Source organism: Euwallacea fornicatus, chromosome 3 (genome assembly GCF_040115645.1).
Source record: "Euwallacea fornicatus isolate EFF26 chromosome 3, ASM4011564v1, whole genome shotgun sequence".
In the NCBI taxonomy this organism is placed as follows: domain Eukaryota; kingdom Metazoa; phylum Arthropoda; class Insecta; order Coleoptera; family Curculionidae; genus Euwallacea; species Euwallacea fornicatus.
The window spans coordinates 6,650,384-6,678,323 of record NC_089543.1 but is presented as its reverse complement, the minus strand read 5'-3'; the positions used below and the strand labels follow the sequence as shown (position 1 = coordinate 6,678,323).

Below are 27,940 nucleotides of genomic sequence, written 5' to 3'. Positions count from 1 at the left end.
ATTTATTCATTCAGAGCGTAATCAGAGAGTTTCGTAGTAGGGAAAAGTGTTGTGTCCGTGTGTACGTTATGTTTATTGTTTATGTGGGTTTTCAGTACAGGACAGTTTCGAATGCACACTAAACATGGACTCGTAGCCGGTACTAAATCTCATCTATTCTAACTCAAACTCGACGCCGAAGGTGAATTTTTCTCCGAAAGTGTGTGCTGGACTGAATTAGACGTAAGCGACTCGGTACGACTTCGCCAGTGTGTACCTACAGATGTTGGATCTTAAAAATGGCCTACAGGTTGGTGAGCCCCAAGATTTGTTCTAGTTCCAGCTTTATGTGTGCTCGATAAGGCTTTAGATTAGATCGTAGCATGTGGGTGATGGAAGCGTTAATATGGCGGTGAAACGAATGGGGCCTTAACACACACACAAGCACACACCGTGCATCTCGGTATCAATCGCATCTCAGATTCATTGCGCCTAAACTGCCTTCAGGTGCTAACACCTACGGTACCTACGAGTGCTTGCAGTACCTATGGGTGCCTACCTACTTCGGTGTCTTGACCGCATAGGTACCTATTACGTACTCAAGAGATTTAATAATCCGTTTTATGCAATTGGCATTCGACTTTCTTTCTGATTCTGCATCGAAACGGCCGGTCTAGCCTAAGTGGCAAGTGGGTACCTATCGACGAATGACCCTTCCTGCGATCGTGGTCCGAAGCAATTGGACCCATTTCGTTCCCGTGAAGGGGTGCAAAGGATTCAATTATCTCTTATTAGGAGCCATTAAATGCCTACTTACTTATGAATCGCACTAAACGCAACATGAATCCATAGGTACTCACGCGCATCAAGTCCAATTAACTGGTAACTCTCGTAAAAGTGTATATTTCAGTGTCCATCGTGAATGGAGTCTTTTATCGAACAGCAGCTAGGTACCTTATCGCTTTTTATCGATTTAATCGCGGTCGAATAGTGTAATTCGAAACAAAGAAACGTAAAAGGAATAAAAGTATTGTGGTTATAGACAAAGTGGTACTTTCTGGCGGATTGGTACTCGGCCGCCTTCAAGGGGGCAGGGGCGGTCTGGCGCCCCGGGCGACATTTTCAACTCCTCCCCGTCCCCAAGAAAACCCGCCGGGCAGGAAATTCCGCCGCCCTTCCGCTCCGGGCCGTCGCCTAACTTGATCGCTCTCCCGGGAGGCCGGCACCTCCGTCCCTGGAAACCGGACTTGCCAGATCTTCGGCATATTCTAACTCAAATCAAAAGTGTCTGGTCAGTTGTCGTGGTCCGGAACGTCTTCCCGAAGGATTTTGGAACTTCCCCGGACAGTTTCATTTGGGACAGGGCCGGCGTTGGCACGGACGAGATCGGTGAGATGTCTCGAAACGGGGCTCTGAGCAAACAAATTTTCTTTTTATTGCGTATTGGAGCACTTGTTAAGTCGGTGTTGGACTCTATGGTGTACACGTTAGAACGGAACCGGGGGACAGGGGAGAAATGGCGTGTTCGGCGAGAGAGCACGTACGAATCAATTCGATCAATCAGACGTCTAACGAGTTGCTCCAAGTTAAACAGGGAGAGGAATTAATTAGTCATGCGCAAAGAACGAATCTCGCGGTTTATTGAAATCACCCCTAAAAGCGCCCCCGATCTCTCGAGATTTTCTCAACTTTCGTTAGATCATCCGAGACGTTTTTTCTTTGAAATTTTCCTTCGATCTCAGATGCTCCAGGTCTCCGCACGTCCTGCAGGCTCTTCGGAAACGCGGAGCGAACGAAAACCCGAAACGGCCAAATTAGTCCGAACCCTAAATGCCCAGATATTAACGCACTCGTGCCCTCCGAGAAGGTTCCGCCACACCTGCGGTCGCTCCCGAGAAATAACGAGACTATGGGTGGTTCTAGAGTCGCTTACAGTATTCAGATATTAATGTTCTGCAGAGAAAATCATAGTGGAATCGAGAGATGATAAAGGGATGCAGGTAATTGACCTGCTGCAATATCCTATACATGGACTAGCACTTCATTCATCCATGCGAAGACTGAGATTTATCGCGCTTCCATGGGCATTCTCGCTCTTTTCCCGCGGAGCACTGGATTTAGGGGCCCGAAGACGAGGTAAAATTCGATCCAATTGTTTTAGTTAAATACGATAAAATGGAAGATGAAACACTTCAGCGAACGTTAAATGGGGACACACTTCACAGCGCACGAGCTCGTCCGGCCGATTTTACGTTGAGGCCCATGCAGGAAGACCAAAATTTCAAACGACATTCGGATATCGGATCGGGAGCGTCGTTTCAAGTAACCGGAAACGACCGGTTCAACCTCGTTTCGACCCGTACGCCATCTTCGATCGTTCTTCATTTTTTTTTTTAATCGTTCAGGGAGCCTCGGAAGCGTCGGTACCAACGGGTACCTTCCCAGGGAGCGCAAGTGATCGTTTTGGTATTTTCGCCGAAGGTGGCCGCCGTCCGCCATGACGGCTGAAAACAGTTCGATTGCTCAAACAATTGAGAGCCGCGTTGCGCGTGGCGTCAAAGGTCAGAGATGAGGCTTCGCCTCAGTTCCACCTCGAGCGTCTGCCCCTGGTGCCCGTCCGTCCCTCGTCGAGGCGCTTCTGCGCGCCCGACCTCAGAAATCTCGTTGAACTTACCGATTTCCCTCAATTTCATATTGAATTCCCCGCGATGATGATGTTGATGCGGTACGCAAAACGCGACATTTTACCTTTATGTCCGCTCGCGTGAAATTACGATGACCGCAACGCAGGGATGACGGTGATTGTCAGAAGAAATTTATTTTTGCGATTTGAGCTGCATCCGATCATCAAAACCGGTTTCGAGTTGCGACGTCCCAGCTGCGGCCTAAGAGCGCTCTTGTGGGACTTTGACCAATAATGTAATCAAGTCTACGATGTGAAGTGCGAAAGGGGCTAATTACCGTTAATTTTTCAACTGCGATCGACGCCGAGGGTAACTCGGTCGAACTGTCCGGAAATGGCTCTATCGAAGGACGGCGCGGGGGTCGTCCCGAGGTGCTCCTGGTGAAAACACGATTCTTTTTTTTTTTTTTTTTTTAAATATATATAATTGCACAAAATCGCCGGACGTCGTCGCAGCCGGGAAGAAGGGCGAGTTGCGAGGAGCGGAGCGCCGTTTCGAACAATGGGAACGTGCGTCGGCCGGCGCGCTCGCCAGACCTGACCCCGTCAGACTTTTGACGTTAGTTTTTGCTCGAAAGCGCCTGGACCGGGCCTTAACGCACGACGGATCATTGCGAAGCCGCAACGGGCAAGGACTGACCTGCAGACTTTGGCAGCGACACAGCCACAGAATTCGCCTGGCGAGGTGTAATTACCACGATTCGCGACTTGAAATAAATCATACTATCAAATCGCTGCTAATGCATTATTTAAGCCTAAACAAAGACAATAATTTCCTATAAAGTATTCTTGGCAGTGAGCAAAAAGGCCTTTGTGATTTTAAATATTCCTCATTCCGAATTCAAACACAGTGAATTTCAAATTGAATTAACTATTCAGTACTACTCTCGGTACTATTGAACATGGGCGAGAAACGTGAATTTAATATTATTATAATGTATTAGTTGACATATTAATATTCGTGAATAGGAGTGTCTCTATGGCTGGTTAATTTGAAGTAGGCACATAGAACAACCATAGATTCAGCGCACATGCATGGTACTGTGCTCGCGTATAGTAATTAATTGTAGCGCAGAATTACGTTTGTACAGGGCCCTGCGGAAACGCGTGACCTTTGTTGTCACTTCGAACATACTTTCACATCTTAAATTTCCTCATCTACTGATAATCCCTGCTGCGGTGGTTATTCACGTCGCCCTCCTGGAAACCACTTTTCGGTGGCCCACGAGAAAGGAGGTGGTGGTGGTGGTGGTGGTGCTCCGCTCCGCCGTCCGCCGAGATTCTCTTAGAGGACCGCTCGCGCTGGGCTTCAGATCTCCTCCATTTGAACCTCGCTTGAACCCGTGCTCGATGAACACTATTTTATTACTTTAAGCAAATTGTGATTTAAACGTGCAAAGGCCTTGGCATATACGCCAAATGGTGGGCTCGATTTCACGTCGGCGATGAAGACGCTTTGTCGAGTTATTAATTGCCGAATTTGTTGGAGATGCTCTTTACTTTCAATTTCTCCGAGTAATCTTCAAGCGATTGCGTAATATTCACGCCTGAGACCTCTGTTGTTTCGCATGTATATGTCGCTTCGAGACGTGCACACACTTCGATATATTCGTTATGGCACAGAGCTTGCGGCCCGGCCAGGTTTCGACAACGAGACGCGCGGTGCCGCAGAGTGGCCGCCGCGACGGCCGGATCCGAACCCCTCGGATTTTCCTTCTGCGCTTGAGATGAGCTCGCTCCGTCACGCCTCCTGGCCCTACGTCCAGCAGATCTTCGTTATGTAACGGTTCCGACGACACTTACCGGACATTTGAGATTTAAAATGCACTTGACTTCCTCCTGCGAGAGGTCTATTTAATATTCACCCCTTCGGGGAAATATGGTACACCCTCGCGTATGTCATCGAGTGCACGAGGTGCATAAGGTGAGTAATATTAAGTCTTTGAACATCGGTTGTGAAAGCATGTTGCCGGTATATCGACGGGTTGCGGCAAAGAAATTGCGTTTTTTAAATATCGCAGGTAAGTTGCACTCGCATTAGCCAATTGTTTGCACTTATTGTTCGCTGGGGCAAACGCGAAGATCAACTTTACCAACAGCTGCCTCCGGAAAGCGAGTCATTCCTTCCCCGTGCACATTTCCTTTGGTTATTCCATCACAGAATAAATCCAAAGCGATTTCATCGTCTATCACATGCTGTGTCCGTGCAAATAAATTCGTAATTAAGGAGCAGATGGCTCCGACGTCCGTTATCAAGAAAATTGTCCTCCGATTGACAAAACTGACGGCTTAACTCGGCTTTTAACGACGCGGAGGAGGCCGTAAAGCGTCACTTTTAATGCCGGTGCTGCAGGGAAACACTTTTACAGCTGGGGTATAAAATTCTTTTTACGTAACTGCAAATTCGATGGGTAAACGCGGCGGAAGCGAGGTTTTTACTGCCTAGGCAGTAAAATTAAAAAGGACCATCGTCGATAGGAAATCATGGCGATTTCGGGCGGTTTCAGGCCTGCCTCCCTTTTCGTTATCATGGAGTAATTTCGCATCCATTTCGCCGTAGATCAATGCCCGAACATGGCCAATTCCGAATTCTAATTTCCATTGCGATTATTCACGTTTTTTCAGCGAAACAACTATTAACCGACGACGAAGCAGATAATCCATTTCAAGGTTTGATATTCTTATATCTATTGTCTATTCTTTCGCGCTTCGCAGAAACCATCGAATTCTCAAGAGAATAGCCAGATAATGACTCAGGATAACGCGTCGCTGATGGGCTTGAGATATTTTTTAAGGCGGTTGCTCTAGGCGTTCCCGAGATATCGGCGTGCGAACCTCTCGGAGTGGCAAAAAACGGCGATCTCCTACCCCCATTTGGGAATCCTCGACGTGCCCCTTTTCGGCGTGACGGACCCGAATGGCTCCCGCATCGATCGCGCGTTCCCCACTTGGGGGGGTTCGGGGGCCTCGGAAATAAAACGCCACTTCCACTGGGGCCCGTGCGAGTCTCGCGTCGCCGGCGCCCCGAAGCTCCTCCAACTTTCTCGCAATTCGACTCCTCGGAGTGAATCCGTCGCTCGGGAGATCCCCAGGCGTCACCATCTTGACCGTACGTCCGCCGGACGCCGTCGCTTTGACGAAAAACGCAGCGGCGCCCGCCGCACAGTGGAGTACGGTAATTTTATATCGTCGAAAGCGACATGTGGACGTGTTCATCCTTGAAGCTCGTCGACCCTCCTTCAGTTTAACGAGAATTTAAACATGCAATAACGATCAATAAAACCGAAGCCAAATTATGATACTGTAGTTTTTCAATTAGCCGCACGTCCCCCTTAATCACTTGCCAATAGCGAATGTACCGGGTGATTTCGTGAAAACTTGCCGCCTCCAGGTTTCGGAATGCTTAAACTGAAGACGGACACGCTCGAGACGCGTCCACGTTAGAACGGAGGGGGGGACGGCGAGGGGAGCAAATGATTTTTTTCTCGAATTATAAAATTTTTCACGATCCCGTTGCGGAACGTTGCCAGAAGCCCCTGCACTCCCTCAAGGGAACACTTAAAGGCCCCGTGCAGGGGTCGCGTAGGCTTCACGCAAACGCATTCTCAAAAGGAAAAAGTCGAGAGGTGTAAGATCGGGAGGTCTAGCCGGCCACGCCGGGAAAGTTACCGGCGAGAAGGTGTCAAACGAGTAAAATTTAGTGCGGAGAGGTGCCAGCCTGGTGGAAATACAATAAATCCGTATCTAACATTGGGCGTTCGCTCTTGTTGGTTCTTCTTTCGACAATTTCACGGAATGGGACCCACCTTTTCGTCTCATTCCTCAGCGTTTTTACCTTTAGCGCGCACCTTTGGGGGCGAGCTTTTCGAAGTACGCTCGGTACACGGGTTCCTTGGGCAACTCCTCGCGAGCCACTGCTCGTGCGAGGGGGATCTCTAAGAGTTCCGATATTTTCGGCAGGAACTGCGAGGTTTTTTTTGCGGGACAACGGGCGCAGCTCGGCTGGGTAAACTGCGCTTGACGCATCCGTAACTGGGAGTCGACGTAAGCAAAATAAATCCTTAAGGTAAATAACAATTAACATTCAGCTCGCGAGCCTTTAAGCTAAATGCCAAACGACCTTCACTTTGTCGCTAGTTTTGTCAATAAAGTCAGTTTAAATTGCGATTTTATGCCGCATTGCATATCCATTTATGTGTTCGAAAACCTTGTGATACGCAAGTTTATATCACTGTGTAATCATTTGTCACAGAAAATGTCGAGGCATTCAGTCCTGTTCCATTTTGAAATGCGCATTATACACCGAGCGAACCCCCCTTTCGGGTAAAATTCAAATTGCGGTCGAGTCGGTCGTACGCGCAAGATTTCGTAAAAAAGTGAATTAATTCCCCCGCTCCCCCAATTTCGCTCGTTCCCGATTCATCGTTGTGACCGATGAAGGGAAAATTTACGCAAACCTGATTGAGATGATTCATATAATTCACGAGATATTTACTGAGTCAAGAGTTCCGAGGTAAATAATTACCGTGGCGACTATCCCGCTTTAAGAGCTTTCGGTGCGCACGAAGTCACTACGCAGAAAACGAGTTACGGACGGAATTAATTCTGCGCCTGCGGCGCTCAATTCCGCGGCTACATGGCTTATTTGTTAAATCTAATATCCATTTACGGTTTTATGAAATTTAAATGGAGTTGCAAAAACACGATGACTAAAAAAAAAAATAAATAAAAAAAAATCCTGCAGCTTCTCAGAACCATTGTGGTCCGAATTGAAGTCGAGAGAGGAGCCGCTCTTCGCCTCGTCATCGAAGGTTCGTCTCGAAGGTATGAGGTGAAAGCTGCCTTAAAACACTGAATTACTTATCGAATTCAATCTGGCTGGTTGCTACTTATGCGTTTGTTTCCTTTCGTGAGAAATTTTTCCTTTTCTACCGCAAAATGGGCTCTCAGGAGTATGGGTTGCGCCTATTTTCATTTAACGCTTTTCCCAGCCGTAACTGTTCTCTGACGGTCGTGACTAATCGTGTGCCTCATACATTATCGCTTTTGGGCTTTAATACTTGTGCTAATGGTACTAATAAAGCCCTCACGTGAAACGTTGTAAAAAGGCACCTGGATCATCGGCACTTAAGAAAAGAAAAACAACGATCGGCGACGGTGCATTGTTGCGGAGGACTTTACCATTTGCATGGGCATGTTACTGGGGAAAAATGCGTTTCCTAATTACTTAAGTGACTCATAAATCCTCATCGGGCATGTAAAGTTACACGGTAATAGAGTTTTTCGAGTCATGCACCTCGGGCTAGATAAAAAAAAAACTAGATAAAATCCCCCAAGATTGTTCCTCTCAGCTGTTTGGCGCGGCGAGTCAAAACGACTGACGCCCCATTGGGGCACCCCTCTGCCCCTCCTGCCGAGCGGCGGTGTCACGTTCGAAACCCGCCGTTTCGACTTTCGGCAACCGTCATCAGCTTCAGTTCTTCTATGGGCGCCATATTGGATCGTCACATTTGCAAATTCGGCCCTTTCTTCCGATTACGATGACGTATCGGCCCGGTCTCGCCGATTTCAAAAATCCCGCTTTCTCGCAGATCGCTTTGAGCACAGTTCCTGGTCGCCGAACGGATCCTCGACCCGTCGCGATCGGGAAAACGGCCGAATTCGAAAATGTGAAAATCCAAGATGGCGCCCGGTCAAAAAATCCTAAATCGAAGATGGCTGCCGAGAACGGAAACGTCAGATTTTCAATTCGACATCGCCACGTGGTGGAAGAAGAGAAGTTGCATCGATCAAGCGTCGACAGTTTTGAATTGCCGAATTGAACCGGGGCCGAGCCCCAGCAACGTACCTCCAGGCGCATCTGCGCGGGGTGGTTGACGTCTTGGAGTTTTACCTTTAAGAGGCGACCAGTCGCCCGAAACGAGACCGTTGCGAGGCTCGAAGCACCCTGTATAATAAGCCGTTCCCAGTGCTTTAAATCCAAGTGAGAGCGATTGCATTTATTGCACCCCAGCATGGATCGGCGCTTCAAAGACTTATTTCTGTATACCTACTCAGCTCCGTGGGCGTTTTAACACTGCCTACTGTCTAGGTCTAAAAATACAAAATACAATGTTGGTCCTTTGTTGGAGAGCTGGAAATAGATTAGAAGTAGACCGAAAGTAACCGACAGTGTACGTTTTCATTGACGCAATATATATATTTTTTTTCAGATTAAGGAGGCAAACGACAAGATAGTCCACCAGCAAATGATCCGAAGATGTTTCGTCCCATATCATCACTTGTGAAAATCAACGATTTCTTCTCGATATCTCTGATAATATTATACTGCCTTTCTCGAATTTGCCAAGCATGGCTGCCCGACACCACGACGATATTCAGCGGAACGAACAAAATCTCATACATAAAGAGTTTTAAGGGAAATTCTAGTAGCTATGTAGAAAATTTTATTGTCTTGGATCAAGACGAAGAAACGGTACTGCTGGGTGGTCGAAACCGGATTTACAATTTGTCAATATTTGACTTTAGCGAAAGAAAGAGCCCGGAGATCTTCTGGCCGTCGTCAGAAGCCCACGGGCAGTTATGCAACTTGAAAGGCAAAAACGAAGGTGAATGCCAGAACTATATCAGATTACTCTTCAAAACGAGCCATGGAAAGCTTCTGGTTTGCGGTACCAACTCGTTCAAACCTCTATGCAGGAATTATGTTTACAAGGTAAGCACCCATTTTTCTCCAGAGGCTGGTCCTCGTGATAATTCTCACGGACAATGGTGAATAATGAGCCGAGAAAGATTATCTGAAACGGCGCCATTGTTCGATATCTCTTGGCCTGCCCTGTATATATCCACATAATAACCTCCAACCTAATATATGCCCGCCCCTGATTAAAATTCGAACCAGACACCAGTTGAACTGCAGCCTAAAGAACCCAAAGAGTATGCGGTAAGTAAAATACAGACCCTTTTTGTATTCAATGAAAAGGCCATACAATACTGAGTGTGGGCGGATTATACAGCGTGGTGCTCGTTATTGTTTCGTTTTTGGTAAAAATATACAGGTCGTCCGTTCCTGCGGCCTGTTTCGGCGAAAAAGTGCCATTTCCAAGGCACAGGTTCCCGGAAGGGGAGTTTTCAAGTTTTCGCCGAATTGGAAACGCACGTCGGACGGCACGCTCGCCGGACCTGTCCCCCGCAGACTTTTGACGTTAATTTTTAATATTCGCTCCGAAGTGCGAGACTGAAGCTCGATGGTTGATGCATCATCGTAACCAGAACAAAAGTTAAATTCAAGTATGTGTCAATTAAGATGGCGCCCGTGCGGAGTAAGCGTCAATTAAGATGGCGCCCGTGCGAAAAAGTGTCATTTAAGATGGCGCCCGTGCGAAAAAATTGTCATTTAAGATGGCGCCCGTGCGAAAAATTGTCACTTAAGATGGCGCCCGTGCGGAAAGGCGAAATTGACGATGATACGTGATAACGCCACGTTGTAGAAGGGGGAAACTCTCGCCGATTAAGTGTCGTTCGTCGCTTTGAATTGCCGCGTCAAATAAGCGGAAGAAAAAAATAACAAAAATGTTTTTCAAAAATTTTAGTAATTATTGTGGGCTGTGGGGAGGTTCTTCGGGGGGAGGTGCACGAAAATAACTTTCCTTTCCACTGAGGTGACCCTCTTCATAGGGATTTTTTTTTAATTGTCGGTGGGTGTAACAACGCTACAAACTAGCTGCAGTCAGTGCTCACTCCCTGACTTCTTTTTCATCTACTTTGTGGGCGTTATATCTGTGTCAGTGGCACCTCTTTCTAACCTGCATTAATGCTATATAATTTCAATCAATTTTTAAACGTGTGACGCGTTCAAAAGAATCAAAACACATCCGGCTGAATCATCCTGAATGATCATTTCCTAGTCATTTGCTCACAATAACGCAGTGATATATTAAAAAAAACTTTTCATCATCTTGTAAAACATGTAATTGTTACCTACGTAACGTAATAATTTGTTGATGATCTACCTTGAAACGTACACTAGACATTAGCATTTTGCTGTTAGCATTCCAACCACATAGACATAGAAGTTTCTAACAATGTAGCAGAGAGCGCGGGTCTTTGTTCGTGCGGTAGAAATTCTTCGTTGGTCAGAGGTACCTCTAGGAGATCAGCCTAACAGATCGGACCAGCCCTCGTGCTCTCTATCGCGAGCTAAAGAATGAACCCTCCGGGAGGCTCACGCGGACCTTCCATCTAGCGAACGATTCGCGAGGGAAAATGCTCTTCTGGACTGTGACAAGAGCGCAGCAACGAAAACGTCCTCGAGATTTGCGGTGTAAACGCAGTATGGCGCGTCACAGAATCGGAAATTTTCCTCAAAATCCCGTGCTGACGCACGATGCCGCACTTCGAAAGAATTTGAATGGTTCGCTGCCGTGAAGAACGTGAGCCGTTCGCCATTAGAGTGAGCAATGCGGAAAAGACACCGAAATCAATGAGGCTAACTCGAGAGCCTGAGCTCGTGGCCCATGTGGTGCCCAGTCAGGAGGACCAGCGGAGCTGAAGATTCCTCCACGGAGGGAGGAATTACGGCGATCCGGAGCACGCAGGGGCGTCTCTTACGCAACTGCACGATTTAGACGTGCAAGTACTCGCAATAAACGCCTCGGGATTCGATTCACTGAAACTCTGAACATCTAGATCCCCTTTGGTACCATTATTGACAACCATCATTGAACAGGTACCTGTTACGCGAGACATTCGAACTAATGCAGCAGTGCGTAAGACCCGTCTCGTACATGCATGCGCATCATTAGCTGATGCCATGTCGACGCAGGTGATGTAATATGATTGGTGCGGATAGCAAATAGCCACTTGGTGGCCCTGAATGACGTTAGTCGATGACCTGAATGATGTGGTTCAGGTTTGGTGACTAGCTGGCCTTCGTCGTGCCCAGTACAGCTTATTTGTATTCTAAGTGAGCGAGGATAAATTGCACCGACGCATTAAACCGAATTTATAAAAAAAAAATAAGAAGGGAAACACCTATATGTTCTGTTTACAGGTGTCGCACTTCATGGGATCAATATAAATGATCCTCGTTAAGTTCGGCAGTAAAAACCTCACGTCGGGGCCCCCCCTTTGCCGAAAACCGGGGCTCGGTCGCGGCGCGTTTCTTCGCATTGACCAACATTCGAGACCCATCGTCGCTCTGCCATGAATGAACTCATGCGGCTTTTAATGCGAATTGTGTAAATAATGCGAAACAAGTTTCCAAAGAGAATTTTACCTACTTAATATTTAATGGCAGTGCAAATACATAATTTTATAACTTTTAAATCGAGGGGCCGCCTATTGCGGCTGGAACGGCCAAACGAAACACCTGTCCGGCGATCGGCTTCGAGACATTCGTTCATGCCAGTCCAACAGATCGAGAGAAGAAAAAACCACTCGTTACGTAACCGGGGAGTAAAGTTGGAACTTATTAATGTCGCCAAAAAAAAAAAAAGAAAAAAAAAACATCGATAGAGGCGAAGACGCCACGTGGGCATCGCGTTTCCGCCAGCGATCTCGTTCCGAGAGCGCAGTTCCGGCGATTAAATCGAACATTCCGATTGCGCCACATTCATCGAAATCGACGCGCGACGCGTGTCGTCACATCGTCGTGATCGACGATATCGACGAATCAATTAGAATTCGCACGGGAGATCCCAGAACCGACGGTGGAAACGGGCACACGGCGGTCCCGCCGAACTTCCCACGCGCCGTTTCCACTCCACGGAACGTCCATTCAACGCGTGAACTTCAATCTCGGGACGAACTCCAAATCGGGCCGTGCGGCATGGGACGCGACTTCGCCGAGCATCCGGCAGACCTGAACGGTGAGAACTCGAGCCCCTTGAGAAAGCCAAAGTGTTCGGTTAAGGGAGCTCTCACGAATGTGACATTTCCACACCGACGGGAGTGGGCGGGGCGGCGAGAGACTCCGTGGCCGTCACGGCGACCCGATCTGAACCCATTAGATTTCTCCGAGAAAATAATTGATAGCTGCGAGCCAAAATGTGCTCAGCTAACGCTGTTTGAATTTTTCCGCGCGGCCGGGAAAACCCCCCGGCCGCCGCCAGGCGTCAGCGATAAAAGTCATATTATATATTTCCACTTGTGCAACGTGAGCGGTGCGTTTTGTTTATGCAGCGAGGCTCATTACGTGAGCAGCGTCATGCAATTTCCCCGGGAACAATGCAGAGGTTTAACAAACAAATTTGTACGTCTCGAGAACAAGTCAAAGAGTATTGCGTGCGCCTTAACATCGTTTCCGTTTAACCTTCACGGGTTCTCTTTACGGGTTCAGACATTTTCATATAAAGATGTGAACGTGGAACAATCCACCCATATTGTTCACAAATTTATGGAAAACGCACAGGTGTATGTTAAACAAAGACCTAGAAAAAAAAATGAATATCATTAACGTGGCTTGGTACCAAACCAGTTATTTTCAGTGGCACCCCGAGATTTCAGATTAGGCCCATGCTGAGAACCTTTACTTATTGGTCGTTTCAGTACCAAATATATGGGCTTGATTCGAGATAAGATCAGGGGATTAGCCTGCGTGTCTCTTTTTCCTTTCGCTATCGGTCCGCGTCAATACAAGGACTGCTATAGGTGCAAGAAAACAATAACTATAGATCTCAAGTCAGGAAATAGTCTGCAGTCCACACATAATATCGGTTCTCCGATCTAATTTAAATAAATACGTTTAGATACAGTTGAGTACATGCATATGTATGTAGGCTGGTTATCAAGGAAATATAAATGCCCACACCAAGACCGAAAGGAAATAGAATAAATTGCAGAATACAAGTGCAGGCACGTCCTCTGATATTACTTAATCATCGTCGTGAATGAGATAAGTGCTGCTCTTCTATGGTTAAACATACGTCATGTGCGGTACCCACCTAAATTTTCGCTTTGGAGTCGCAGGGTACCGCTCGCGACGCCGCACACGAAACGGCGACATGTGTTTCAGATCCGAAATCACCCGGTGCAGGATCGGTGTACAGGGTGTCCGAAGATGCGTCGCATGGGAATCACCGAAACTGCGAGAGGGCGGGGATGTCGGAACGGAGGGCTGCGCCGTCGGAGCCGGCCGACCGGCGCGCGAAACGGACATTTTAAGTTATTTCCCGCTTGGGTGGTTGAGAACCTCCCCCAAGTGAGAATTTGTTTTTTTTTTTTTTCATCACCCCGTGGAATGAAAACAAGCAGTCCTTTTTGTAGGGAGCGTTTGACTCGCTGCGCGCGCAGGTGCCGTTCAAGTCGCACAGTACTGGTCAAAGCTAGACGGGCAATTTCAAAACGAAAAAAAAAACAACAATTTCCTTTAAATTATTTAAAAAATCAATTGGGACCTCTCCCAAGGCACTAACGTTTGGTAAAATATCTATTAATTGTTAATGACTGTCCGACATCGGCGCGCTACTGATTCCATCAATTTGTCTAACATTGCCGGATCAATATTTTGCTCGCATATCAGTAAAATTAAAATAATTTTTACCCTCCACCAACAGTTTGCCGCGGGTTTTCAATGGGACTCAGGTCGGGCGGACGGGGAGGCCACTTCGAAATCGGCGCTTTTTCTTCCATCAACAAATGGTTTAACTGACTGTTTTTTGGGCTTTAGTCGCGTTGAAAATGGAATCTTAAGGGTAGATCGCCTTCAACGTAACATGCTGAAGCGCACCCCTGTACGTAAATCTATCCGCGATTCCGCGTATCTCATGCACTGGGCCAATGACGAAACATCCCCATGGCTAACCGTGGTTCTGGCGTGTTCAGGGCTCAATCGCTGACCAGTGGGGCGTTCAACGAATCGAACGCCATGGGAATTAAACAAGTCGAACTTGGATTCATCGCTCCAGCAAACTCGTTCCCAATCCTGTTTGAGGCAATAGGTATGTCGTCTAGCAAATTCCATTAGGGCCTTCCGATTTTTCTTACCGAGAACTGGTTTTTTTTTCGCTGGCCTACGTGCGAATAACTTCTCCTCCATCAATCTTCGTCTTGCAGTCCTGTGAACGCACAGAAACTCCGAAAACTCCCAGCTGGGATCGGATTTTCTCAGAAGACGCGAATGGCTTTTTCGAACTAACTGGCCTTTATCTTCTGCACGTTTCTTCTGTTCAGCTTCCTTGGCCGGTCAGTTTCGGGTTAATCGATCCAGTTCTTTGATATATGGCCCCTTTTCACCATCGAACCTGCGTGCAATTTGGACTTTCCCTTCGCCCCCATCAAGAGCTTAGGCGACTCGCCCTTTTTGACAGTTTTGCACCACGGGGCGCGCCGGGGACCGTGGACCAAATGCAAATGGCACTAATACTTTCCTGATATCTTAAGAATTAGTAAAGTAAATTCAACTGTCTTGATCGCGGCTATCTACTTTTGACCAGGTGAATTCCGATTATTCTTTTATCGAAGATAAAGTAACTTTATCGACACTTGTTTATTATTTGCTATAACGTGTTTTGCGACAAATAGCATACCCGCATAGGAAACAGATCAATTAACATATGGACGATTTAACTGAAAATTCTGTTAATCTATCTACTTTCGACCACTGGTGGAAGACGTCCCGTCGTTGTCACGGCTCTAAGATTATACAGGGCGACTCGCGAAGCAACCGACACAGAACAGGTGCGTGTAGGGGACCTTAAAACACGTCGATTTTTTACACGAAGTCCTTTCCTGGTGCCTGCGATTGCCGAGATATCGGTTTCCGAGGATGAATAAAGAAAATTGAAAAAAATCTCTTTTTCAGGAAGGGCCTAACCGTCTCTTCCCCCCATTTCCACATGCAACTCCCCCTCGTTACTTCACGGCTCCAGCGGAAAAATTGTCGTTTTATTGCCGTCGTGGCTCCTTCGCCTCTTCGAATTAACTCCATTAACGGCGGACGCCCAGTAGCAGCCTGGAGTCTGTGTACAGGGAGCGCAAATAAACCGTGCGCTCTTTAGAAACGAATGTCTCGTGTGCGTCTCTTGAGTCCAGTTCCATCTGCGATCCGAGACACCTCAGATGAACCTTGACGACTTATTAATCTTGTTATAGGACATTTTTTGCATCGGCCGTATTTAGCAGTCGCTCGGTCAAGTTGTGACGATGCCCACTCGGCACTTAACGAAACTCGTAAATAAATGTGAATGAATGAGCTCAGTGATCCAGATTACTATTAGTGGAGTAATTTCCATAAATATACGACGTTTAAGCGTCTCGTTTCGTGGGAGGATGTTTTTTCTTCTTTTTTCTTTTTGCTTTTTTAATTTTTTTTTTTTTTATGAAGAAACGTAATTGCGAAGTGCCGAGTGAACGATTCGGCTCACAGTGGCACGCCGAAAGTAAAACCTTCGGCAACAGTCCCGTATATTTATCTCAAGTGGCGCGGACGTATTGCTGGGAAGCGAGGTTGCTGTTGTTGCGTCCCGTTCCTCGGTGCGTCTGGATTTGAACATTTTTTCGGCGTTGAAGGGCGGACATCTTTGAAGTAACACGGGATGTTCCGTCACAATGGTGAACGTGTCAAACGCTCAGAGGGTGAATCTGAATGATTTTAACAAAAAAAAAAAAAAAAAAAAAAAAAAAGTTGGCATGAACGCGGGTTTGCTTTCGCTCTCTGTTGACGAATTACGGGGCGGCAGAGACGCTGAATGAAAACACGCATATAATCGCTTTAATTTTTTTTCCAACCACGAAACCAGCTACCATTGCGGAAATCGCTCGAGGCGCCTTTTTTCCGCAGAAATGCGGCGCACTCGGGATTTTCTTCCCCATTTTTGAATCGCGACATGTTCTCCGTCGGAAGTCGTCAGGGTCGCGCCAACGCGGACGCCGCTGGCGAGGACGGTGGCGCGTCTCGCGCGCCCCGATTTTCGCTAAAACGCGTTGACAACCGAACGAAGGCACTCTTTGTCGCCCCGTGTCTCCGACAGGAAGCGGAGGCGGGCCACGTGCCTCCGAGCTTCCTTCCCCAAAATCGGCGGCCGATTGAATTTTCGACGTACCATTCCGACACACCCCGTACGGACGGCATTCCTGATTCCACGTTGAATTCTAACGATTGCGCAACTCCTACTTCGAGGCGTAGTTTTTACTAAATGCGCAAGATATGTCGAGATCGGCTTGACCGAGCATTCCACGAGCGTCCAAATTCGAGCATTAAAACAAAAAACAATTATGAAATTAACGCTATAAAATCAGAAACAATAATTTAGAATAGCGTTAACGCTTTGGTGAGCGATTTAGTAATTCAGGCATAAAAATCGAGAAATTTCGCCAGCGCATTGTTAAGTAAACATTATTCTATTTGGTGATTTGCCGTGTTGTCGCTCTCAGGCAATTTTGACTCGTAGATTAGGTAAATGTTAGGTAAATCATTAGGTAATCGTTACATGTGTCTAACCTATTGGCCTATTGTGTGGCTCGAGAACAGGTGCTGCTCAACGGAGTACGCAAAAACACGTTTCCTAGTCGCCGAGACGGCAAGGGCAGGAGCGTCGATAGCCCCCCTCCCCCCAAACCTCTTTTTAAAGTTTGCTTTCTCTAAATCGAAACTGGCATCTAAAAATATATATATATACGATAATCTGTGGACGCCCCGTATTTATTATTCTGAGAACTACTTAAGTTGGAAGTCTTATTATAAATAATCTTGGGCGCTCGTCGAGGCAGTAAAGCTTTTTACACTCCTTGGAGGATTTTTATGCTCGTTTTTTTTATAAATACGTCAATAAATAGAATATCCCTCGTGTTTCGGGTAAACACTCGTTACGCGGTGAAAACACATTTATGTCGTGTTTTTCCCACTTTCCTGTAATTTTGGATTTTTCTCCAAGGAAACTCGATCGTCGTCGAATTAGTTATTCGGTTGCTGGGACAAATTCCATGTTCTGGCATAGGCCGTTCCTGTCCACCCGGACGCTGGAGAAACGTGCCAAAACTCGCCGATAATCACCCATGCCGCACGCCGCGCCGCGGTCCCTATCGGGACCCGTCGCCCTCAGATGACCGAGCCGAACGGGACCGCCGTCCCTTCTTCGCCGTGGCCCTGGACCCGATTTCCTCGCGAATTTTCGCCCCCTTTTCACCCTCGGTTCGGTCTTTCGAGCGTTTCACGCGCGCTTCAACGGCGCTTGCCCCGAGTCCCGGCTTGAAGAACTGGGGGATCTTCGGCACTCTTCCGTCCCGATGGACACTGGAAGTGTTGTAGGTGTGAACGGGGACTCGGGGAGATCACAGGAAGGACGATTTGTTCGTTCGAATTCGTTTCAGGTATCGATTAATGCGACCTCGGAGAAGCGAAACTCGAGCGCATTTCTACAGGGCGTCTCCAAAAGGCGCGGAACCACAAATTCTAACTCAACTTTTACCCCGGTCCAAAAGTGGATGATTTCGGAGATACAGAGCGTCCAAAGTTCAATTTGGTTTCAGTTTTTCATAAGTATTTTCTTTTTTTTTAATAATTGGTGTACGATCGCAATATTCGGCCAGGGGGGGTTGGGGTGACAAATTGAAATCTGCTTTCGTTCTCATTGTAAAATGTAGGGGGCGCCACCCGCGGCACTTCGCACACATTTAAAACGAAATAACTCTTTTGAGCCGCACCGATTTTACTTCCAAATGAAATTTCTCATTCTCCAACGTCTTTTACCCGGAAAGGGTAAGGGCCGATTTGAGCAGCCGTTTTTGAGATATCTGGACTTAACAAGTTCGTTTCGTGTATGAGCAGGCCTAAGTTAATTGAACGCAATTTGAACCCAAATTCAGCTCGATTTCTCACACAAACTCGCCACTGTATCGCACTGCCACAAGAGTGACACCAAAAATGCCAGAAACAGGTAAATGCGTTGTTAACTGTATTCTCTAGTGAAAACAGTCAATAGAAGATTTATCAACGAAAAGTTAATTAGCAACAAACGCTTTTAACAAACGTTCAAAATGACCTCCATTTTCGTGTGTGCAAAAAATTAAATTCAACTTTGGACACTCTGTATCTTCGAAATCGTCCACTTTTGGACTGAGGCGAAAGCTGGGTTAGATCACCATGTTTTAGCCTCGGGAATTCGTGGTAGCACTTTTCCGCACCCATCAGAGACACCCTGTATGGCGAAATAGTTTTTTTTTCTTTTGGGTGTCCAGGACGATAGGGGGACACGTGCACGCGTAGGTACAAGGCTCGGCATTTGCTGAAAAAACGCCCAATCGTGAAGAAGAGAAAAAACAGTTTCGGTGCCCCGAAAGGACTACTTCGGACAATCCTCACGGTCAAGGACACAATGAACACCTGAAATCGCGCCCGAAACGAAAACCCGAATTCTCTCACGACCTGAAAGGTATCCCAAACGTGCCCTTTTCCTTCAGGGTAGATTAACTATTGAATGGGACATTGTTAGGACGACTTTATAGGTTTTGCAACGTTGAATTTTAAAGCTGCATTAGAGGCACGTTCGTTACCTGCCATTAATTTTGTTAATAATTACTTTAATAAATCAGCGTTAAATCTTCGTAGAACGACAAATGCCAATTTAACAGTAAATCCGTTCCTTATTCTCTCTCGCGCAGCAAATGTGAAAGTTCCAACCTTAGGCCGCGGAGGCCCCAAAAATCGCAGGGGAATAATACCGAAAGGGCCCGCGCGTTCGCCAATAGCGCGCCTCGTGTTGTTCGTGCGCGCGCAAGACTGGCCTGCGCGTACCTGCGCAATGGTATCTCGCGCAAGGAATGTACGTGCATACGTCACAAAGCAATCTGGAGTTAACTGTTCGTAAGACCTCGCCCGGGCGAAAATGATCGTCCGAAGAGTCCGACTCCCAGGAAAGCCCCATCGCCTTTTTCATCTGGATGAAAAAGCACTAAACGGTCTTCGTGCTGATTAGGGACACTGCAACGAAGTATCTTTTAAGTCATTCGCCTGACCACTAAAGACAAATAAACAACTTTATAGCATTTCGGCCTTTCACTCAGCCGTTACATAGTTGATATGTTGCTGTATGGTTAGATAATTCATATTCTCCTATGATATGCCCTTGAATATTCAGGTGTTTCAGGTAGTTTATGCAGGCAAGGTTACGTAATGACTTGTTTTTATTGTATGTACGAATGGTTTCTTAATTATATTAAATCGTAATGTGTGTTTATGCACGGAGCGAGTGTTTCAAACGTAATTAGTAAGCAGTTTTGGTTCATGGCTATCGGGTATATTAAGCCTCAGCGTGAATATGGTTCTAATTTGGGAAAGTTCGTGTGTAAACGGAGCCGATCGTGTTTCAAGGGGCCGCAGCGATTTCCGTCGTCCAGCGATCCAAAAACCACTGGACGTACCGAATTTGAGAACCAGCTCCTAATGTTCGCGAGATATTTCGCTCAAATTCGGATCGAGCGTCGCCATCGAAGGTGCGCACGCCGCGACTTCTCAGTCGAAGTTGCACGCAGGGCGACAGTCTCGTGGATCGGGCGCGATTAATTTTTCATCACCCTGTACAGACGACGATTCGAAACTCCGCCTGCGTACGCGCAGGTCGAACTGGTAACAACAATCGCACGATGTCGGAGTTATTCGAAATGCGTACGTACACTGCTCCACGCATGCAATCCGTGTGGAGCAGCGTATTTCACGTTCGGATGGGAGCAAATGGCCATTTGAGGCGACGAGGAAGGAGCAAAAAGTCACATTCAAGGGGCATTCATTCATTGCCGAAGCCTCACATCCTCGGAGATTTTTATTAGTGCCGATTCGATTGCTTCGAGTCGTTTAAATGGAAGAAAACGAAGGAATGCGTGTAATCATCCTTCGACTCACAACTACTACTTTAATTCTATTTAAGCGCACCCTTAGAAAGCGGCTCGAGTGTGCCTGTTACAGATACAAATTAGCTCTTAGCCAAAGCGCAGCGGGAAAGCCGAACATGCGCCTGTGGCTACGCCGTAACGCATTTAGCCAGCCTCAACTCTCTAATTCAAATACAATTAATCCGAACGGGCCTCTATGGGGTATAGAAATGGTAATTTATCAACCCAATTCAGCACACGTTTCGCGTTTAATAACGCGAGCTCCTCATGGCAGTCTTCAATGGCGATTTCTCTTCCTGCAGACAGGCCAAAGCCCTCATCTACCGATTAGTTTTTCATTGTTGTTATTTTTCACGTTAGTCCGTTTTGATAACAAATACCCCAAAGCACCAAGAGTGACCGGTTACTTTTCGCTTGCAGAACGGGCAATTTTTGATGGAGAAAGAGTGGGAAGGCATCGGAGTGTGTCCGTATGATCCAAATCATAACAGCACCGCCATCTACAGCAATGGACACTTGTTTTCGGCAACGGTTGCTGATTTCTCAGGAGGAGACCCCCTCATCTATAGGGAGCCCCTTCGCACTGAACTGTCCGATCTCAAGCAACTCAATGGTAAAGTATCAGTTTTTCTTTTCTTTGGGGGGCGCTCGCGCCCTTCAGTTTAAGGACTTGAGGCGCAGGGCGGCGCAGGAAATTCGAGGCACGTAAATTTCCGAAAGTCTCACTAAAATGGCGTGCCGCTCTGCGCCGAATCGTCGAATGTTCGCGATGACACTCAGACACGACCCACAGACCCGATGTGACCCTCATTGAACTGCCCGAATTTCCGAAAATTCTCGCCAATCTATGTCGTTTTCATTTTCAGGCCCAAGTTTTGTGAGTTCAATAACTCACGAGGAGTACATATACTTCTTCTTCCGGGAAACCGCCGTGGAATATATGAACTGCGGAAAGGTAAGCGGGCCGTTTTCACCAGCGGTATTTACCGAGCCTCCGAGAGTGGCGAAAACGACTGTTCATTTTGGGGCCCTTGCGCAACAAATTATATAAATTAATTGTTTTAGATAATATATTCTCGCGTGGCTCGAGTTTGTAAACACGATAAAGGCGGTCCCCATCAGTCAAGGAACAAATGGACAACGTTCAGCAAAGCCAGACTGAATTGCTCTGTACCGGGCGAATATCCATTTTATTTCGATGAAATTCGTAAGTACATGAAATTATTAAATTTAACACGACGTGCAACAAATTGTGGTATTAAGCGCCAGACCGAGAGAAATAACTGAAGGTTTCCACACGTAAATGAAGTTTAGTCAGCGAAATGGCGATTAACGTATAATAAACCCGACTGCCTGGTATTAGATTACTTGTAAATGCAGGTAGTCGTTCCAGCTGGATTTAACAAGATCCTTTCCAAATTTAGTGTAAATACCTGAGTAGTAAAAATCACCCCGCGGAGGTCCACCCCCCGGGGGATCTCCGTTACCGGGAAGGATAGAGAGAGTTTTCGCACACCCGCGTTTTTGACTCGCTTCGTTGACGCTCAAAGCGACATTTTCTACGTAGAATCAAAGAGACGGCGAAACAGGACAAAACTCATTTCCTTGACGTTTCAGAATCGACGAGCAAACTAATTGAAGGCGTCTACGGGGACAAACGTTCCACGCTGATCTACAGCGCCCTAACCACACCAAACAACGCGATTGGAGGTTCCGCCATTTGCATATTCCAAATGAACGACATAGAGGACGTCTTCCGAGGTCCGTTTAAGCACCAAGAAACCATAAACTCGAATTGGCTTCCGGTACCTGACAACAAGGTGCCCGATCCGCGACCGGGGGAATGTGTGAGGGATAGCAGGATCCTCCCTGATGCCAACGTGAACTTCATCAAAACTCATCCACTGATGGAGAATGCTGTCCCGGCTTTCCACGGGCGACCTATTCTGATCAGGGTTAGCTTGACCTATCGGTTCACAGCTATCGTTGTTGACCCACAAGTGAGGACCGTGAACGACAGGACTTACGATGTTATTTACATTGGAACAGGTGAGATCGAAAATTGACCAATTTCTTCTCCATTCCTACGTTGTTCCTTGTTTTTTTTTTCCATACGAATCCTTACGTGCAATGGGATTTTCATCTGTCGGCTTTTTAGATGATGGAAAAGTCCTGAAAACGGTCAATATCGCAACTGATCAGTCATCAAAAGCTTTTGTGATATCTGACAATGAAGTCTTTCCCAAAGGGACCGCCGTACGACAACTGACCTTAGCCCCAGGTTACGGCAAAATAATTGTCGTTAGCAAAGGCGAGACCAAATTGGTTGCTATCAATCATTGCAAATTCATCGCTACCTGCAGGTAAGTCAATAATTGCTCGATGGTGTTTATGTGCAGAAAACGCATCAACCCACATATGTACGCCCTGAGGGCCTAAGTCTAAGTAATCCACATGTTTTCAATAACACCTAAATCATTTCTTTTCTCGTCTTTTTTTCTCAGCGAATGTATTGAAATCCGAGATCCTCACTGCGCGTGGGATCAGCTGAAGAACCTCTGCGTCAGCATGGACGCTGTAACCTCCTTCAGGTACCTCGTGCAAGACGTGGCGCGGGGGAATATATCAAAATGCAAAGTGTCAACGAATGAGAAAGTGCCACGTAAAGAATACGACGACACCATCAACGACAACTCCATAGATCAAGAAGAGCCGAGATCTGGCGTGGATGAGTCTCTAAAGACGATCGATCTCTTGGAACCGTCATACGACTGTGACAATGACATTAACGGCGACGTGCGAATTAGCTGCTCTCAAGTTAGAAAGAGCGACTTCACGTCCGGGACTCTGTGGTGGGGCATCGTAGTTGCCGCCATGATGGGGCTATTCTTGGGCTTCTTGGGGGGGTATTGTGTATCGAAGAAATTGTACTTGCAGTACCCCAATACGCCCTTTATCGAACAGCACAACCAGCTAGACAGGTAAGGACGCTGATTTTGGGTGTTGATCGATTCTTAGGTCGCGAATCGTGCGTGGACTCCGCGAAATCCCGATTCGAACCCATTAGATTTTTTTTTAAATCATTATTCTCGTTTTTGTTCCAGAGTAAACGTGAATCCCAACAGCATGCTAGCTAGACCAAAGACAGTAAACTTAGACTTGAGCGTTTCCACGGACAGCCTCCAGCCAAAGAAGGACAATTTGGACCCTGCTCCCAAGAATTTAAACATCGTCAGCGAAGGCACCCTCCAGAAGATCAAGAAAACTTACATATAGTATATTTTTCATTTTGAAATCGGGGGGTGGCTCATTTGCGAAAATTGCGTGTGTGCAGAAATTCATAATGATGTTCATTTGTTCACTGTGATTTCGCGGCAATATTTTTGAAATTCAACAAATCGAAGATCATGTTAGATGCATCTGACGATCTGATGCTACGTAGTGTGAATACCTCGCGTACCTGTAATAGGTATGACATGTGCGACTTTCACAATGCCTAAAACGGACTTTTAAATTGCGATTTAATAACGTTCATTAACGATTCAGGACATTTAACGAGGAGTCAGGTAATTTAAACTGATTCAAGAGAGATTTACTGCGATTTCGCGAGATTCGCATCTACGTATCCCCAGGGCAGACATACCGATTTGAGGGAATGAGCCATCCCCTCTGGTACGATAACCATTAAATTTCAGGTGATTTTTGCTCGAGTATATTTTTGTACCTGCAGTTTTACACGGTAACAAATAGACTGTCAATTATGTTGTTATATAGGCTGTCCACTTCTGGAGCTCAAACACGGAGAGTAACAGGAAAGACGCGAGGGCGGTTAAACACGTGGTGCATCATCGTAACGGGAAAATAGCTGAATTCGAAGACGCGAATGCCCAATTTGGGGCCCGTGCGAAAAAACGAACTTGCTGACGGTTGCCGAAATTCGAAACGTCGGATTTCAACTCACGCCGCCGCGTTGCAGAAGAGGAGGAGTTGGCCTGACGAATGAATTTTGAACTCGTCCGACAATTAAGCTGGGGAAAAAGTGGAAACTTTTTGGGAAATTTTGAGTATTTTCGTATAGACCCGAGGGCAAGGGCGAATTTTCGAAAATTTGAAACGACGCGTTCTCGAATTCGACAGCGCACGGCTCCGCGCCAATGTGACCGACCTCGCGGCTTTCACCGTTGCCGAGATGTCCGCGTCCGAGTTCCAGACTTGTAAAGTCGGAGACGAAACTATTATTGTTCGGAAATCTGGACACGTGTTGCGTTATAATTCGTCGAAATTTTCCTAAATTTAAACAAATTGGAACGCAAGAGATTTCAAGAACAGTGACAGTATTATCAACAACTACACGTGGCGGCTTTAAGCGAGGCCTGTCTTCGTAGTGTTCGAAAAGTGACGAATTTCAACCTGAACTAACGCCATCGTGGCAACTAAAATTAAATTTTGCCGTCGTAAATTATCTCTGGAATCTTGCCACGGTTAACAGCAATCGCCTCGTTGCATGGCCGAGGGCCAATCCAACGGCTCGCTAATCGTAATTAGTATTCTTAGCTAGTTTTTAATGATTTTTCACTTGTCACACTAAACAGTTTTCGCCCAAATATTTCAGTACAACCTTTGGTACATATTTTACCGTCCACGTCCAATCTTTGATCTCGCATACTCTCTAAGGCACAATATGCCAGGTGGGGATTACCCGCGAAGGGTCGATCAATAAGGAGATGATCCCAATCGGCATATTGAATAATTAGGAATTAATGATCCGAACATTGAAATTGTTGCTGATTTTCATTGGCAACGAGTTCAGCGGACAACATTATCGAATATATAAACACTTTGGAAGCTCAATGTTAATTTTATAATGTATTTTTAGTTTAGTGGTAGGGAACGAATCGATCGAATGAACAATGAACAATAGAGATGTTTCGATCCGTTTTTCTTTTTTTTTTTTTTAATTTTTGGGAAAAATTCGATTGGGAGGAAATTCGAAAAACGATCAATTAAATAATTGTTAATTTTCCCGAAATTAAAAAAAAAAAAAAATGACAAAACATACTTGCAAAACAGGTACTCAACGTACCGGTAATTCTATTTTTCTATTGCCTCCCGAAAATTTTAATCCGTAGGTTAATTAATCTTCCCTAAAATTGTCGAAGGTCTAGGGGCAGTCCCGCGGAACAAGGCCAGACCGGCGCTGCTCCTGCCCCTAAATCTTGGCGCAAAAGTATCATAAGTTAGCTTAAACTTAACTGTCACATGTCTTAGGTATACGTAGCGTTACGAAAAATCATGTGATGTAATCTTGCACTTTTCGACGCGTTCTCGCCCTCTCGAAATTTTCAAATTGGGGCACCGCTTGCCTTTGCTTTACGTGTCGTACCTAAACGTGACGTAGTCGACGTTTGACGTCACGCGAACAGTTCAAACGTACGAACGTCTCGCTGTCCAGTGGAAAAGCACATCGGCAGTACCTGGGACGTTCGCCGCATTTTATTGAAAAATGATTTACATCACGAGAACTTTTTAAGCGATCATTAAATATGAAACAAATTGATATTTAATGATGGTGACTTAAGAAACGATTTTATGGGTGCACATTTAAGAGTGCTGTCCGTGGGTGTCATATCAAGCCTTTATGTCGCATGTGATTTTAATGGAAAAGTCTGGTAGCTCCGTGTAGTATGTATTAAATAATTGAGTATATTATAGCATTGCAGAGTATTTTTATATTAGGTTCAGGTACAGGTTTGGCTGTGATTTAAAAATCATGCATTAATTCATTGATCTATTTTAGTTAGTTAGATAAGCATTCGAGATGTTTTAAATGCATATTTAGTGTATTTTCCGTGTACTAGAACTTAGTTTCTTGGTTTTTAGCTTCGCTTTCTTGCCGGTTGTCGCCAAAAAATGTAGCTCAAAAATCACCAAACTTGAACGTGTTAAATAATTTTATATGGTTTCAATGTTGTAACCGTTAAGCTCCATATTAAATAGGTACCTAAATCTAACAACCAGAAGGTAAATAGGTACTAATAGCTTTGTACATTCCCATTATCTTATTTTTGTTATAAATAAGACAATAAATCTTTTATAAAACTTCAACGCCTCTCAATGGGAAGTGCATCGAGCCTATTGTAAGATCATCTTAGCGTGGGAATTAACGGCCTTAAATTGTTAAGGTTTAATGAGTTGGCTCCAAACAAATTCAGGCGTTTGACGAACTTTCCACTTTCGCCAAAATGCCCATCCACTAAACACCTCGGGATGAAAGGACCTCGGAAGAGGACTGTGAGGAGCTGCTATCTACTCCTCTCGTCACCTGCTAGTCCGCGCATTCCTCATCTGTTGCGTGTTTACAATATCTATTGTGTCTTTGGGTCGTTCCAGTCCTGTTGTACTTGTTTCGCCTGCATCTAATCGAGGGGACCTCTGTGATGCCTCGGCACCGCTACATGCCCGATTTGCGCCCTTTCGAGTTGCGGCGCAACGCTACTCTTTCTCGTTCCAACCGCTTTATCTACGCCCTTTCCCGCATCGCGTTGTTAACAATCCCGGCGGAAACTTTTCCCTTTTGCAATGGAAATTGTTCCCGCATATCAGCGTTTCTCCTGAAACGCTTATCGTTCCGTTGTGGCGTCCATCTTCGGAGATACTCGATCCCTTTCTCTTAACCTCCTGTGGCCTTTTCTGTCGGTCAATTAATCGTTTCTTGGACAGGCCCACATCCAGGCACTCCTCGGTTTCGGCCATTACGTCTCTCTCCGGGGCTGATTTCCCGAACGCGGAGGAGGTGACGTTCAGGGATCGCCGCGCAGAGACGCGGATGGGGCTTTGACGCCCGATATTTGAGAGAAAAAAACTGAATTCCTAAGAGAATGAAACTGGCCAAAACGCATTAACCCGATGGTACGGCACGGTACCATCACAATCGTTATCGCGCCGAGAGTACAAGGAGTACCGTTTTAACAATACGCGCGGCAACGCTGGAGCGATAACAATTGCATAGACGACTCAGGTCTCGCTGCGGCTGAAAGAGAATATATCGATTTTTTCTTTTCAGTTGCAGATGTTACCGCTAGATGGTGCTGCAGAGGCCGCAGTGCATTTTATTCGGTAATTTATCCCGAGACATGCCACGTGACATTGTTGGTATTTCTAGTAAACGGGGCGAGACATATTTTCGAGAACGGTTTCGCAGGTGAAAAACAGTAATTTAGCTAGAAAGTCGATTAATGTCTGGGTAGAACAGTACTTCGCCGCGCCCCACTTCCTCTCGACTCGTCCATTGATTGAAACTACACGTATCTCGGTCCAGCCATTATAAGTTTGCCGTCGATGTGCCCGTTGTCCTACTAATCTGGACTCATAATCTTTGTAGTCTTAGCACAGTCGTGGAATTTTGAACGACGAACACTGAGTGTTTGGGGAGATTGACCAACGTCAAAAAAA

At 46.2% G+C, this 27,940-nt stretch overlaps 2 protein-coding genes across 3 annotated transcripts in view; both read left to right on the top strand.

Annotated features, from left to right (window-relative positions):
- Positions 1-26,593, top strand: LOC136350461 (semaphorin-1A-like). 2 transcript variants are annotated; one of them, XM_066302179.1, is made up of 9 exons: positions 1-289; positions 8,875-9,377; positions 20,909-21,101; positions 21,355-21,443; positions 21,554-21,695; positions 22,106-22,537; positions 22,647-22,851; positions 22,993-23,469; positions 23,593-26,593. In XM_066302179.1, the coding sequence occupies exons 2-9, from the start codon at positions 8,922-8,924 to the stop codon at positions 23,762-23,764; spliced, it is 2,166 nt and encodes a 721-aa protein (XP_066158276.1). In that variant the 5' UTR covers positions 1-289; positions 8,875-8,921; the 3' UTR covers positions 23,765-26,593. The 2 variants fall into 2 exon arrangements, with proteins under 2 accessions (XP_066158276.1, XP_066158278.1); XM_066302181.1 differs by having other exon boundaries at positions 1-328.
- LOC136350462 (protein ABHD18) overlaps positions 16,787-27,940 on the top strand; it is a 142,742-nt gene continuing 131,588 nt past the window's right edge. Inside the window, exon 1 of the mRNA XM_066302182.1 lies at positions 16,787-16,798. The gene's annotated coding sequence lies outside the window, so the exon portion shown is untranslated. The remainder of the gene's footprint in view (positions 16,799-27,940) is intronic.

Excerpts from the sequence above, each read along its gene's own strand:
- LOC136350461 (XM_066302179.1), top strand. The coding sequence starts at position 8,922 with ATGTTTCGTCCCATATCATCACTTGTGAAAATCAACGATTTCTTCTCG. Across the intron at positions 9,378-20,908 it reads GCAGGAATTATGTTTACAAG|AACGGGCAATTTTTGATGGA; the intron begins GTAAGCACCCAT and ends TTTCGCTTGCAG. Across the intron at positions 21,696-22,105 it reads ATTTTATTTCGATGAAATTC|AATCGACGAGCAAACTAATT; the intron begins GTAAGTACATGA and ends TTGACGTTTCAG.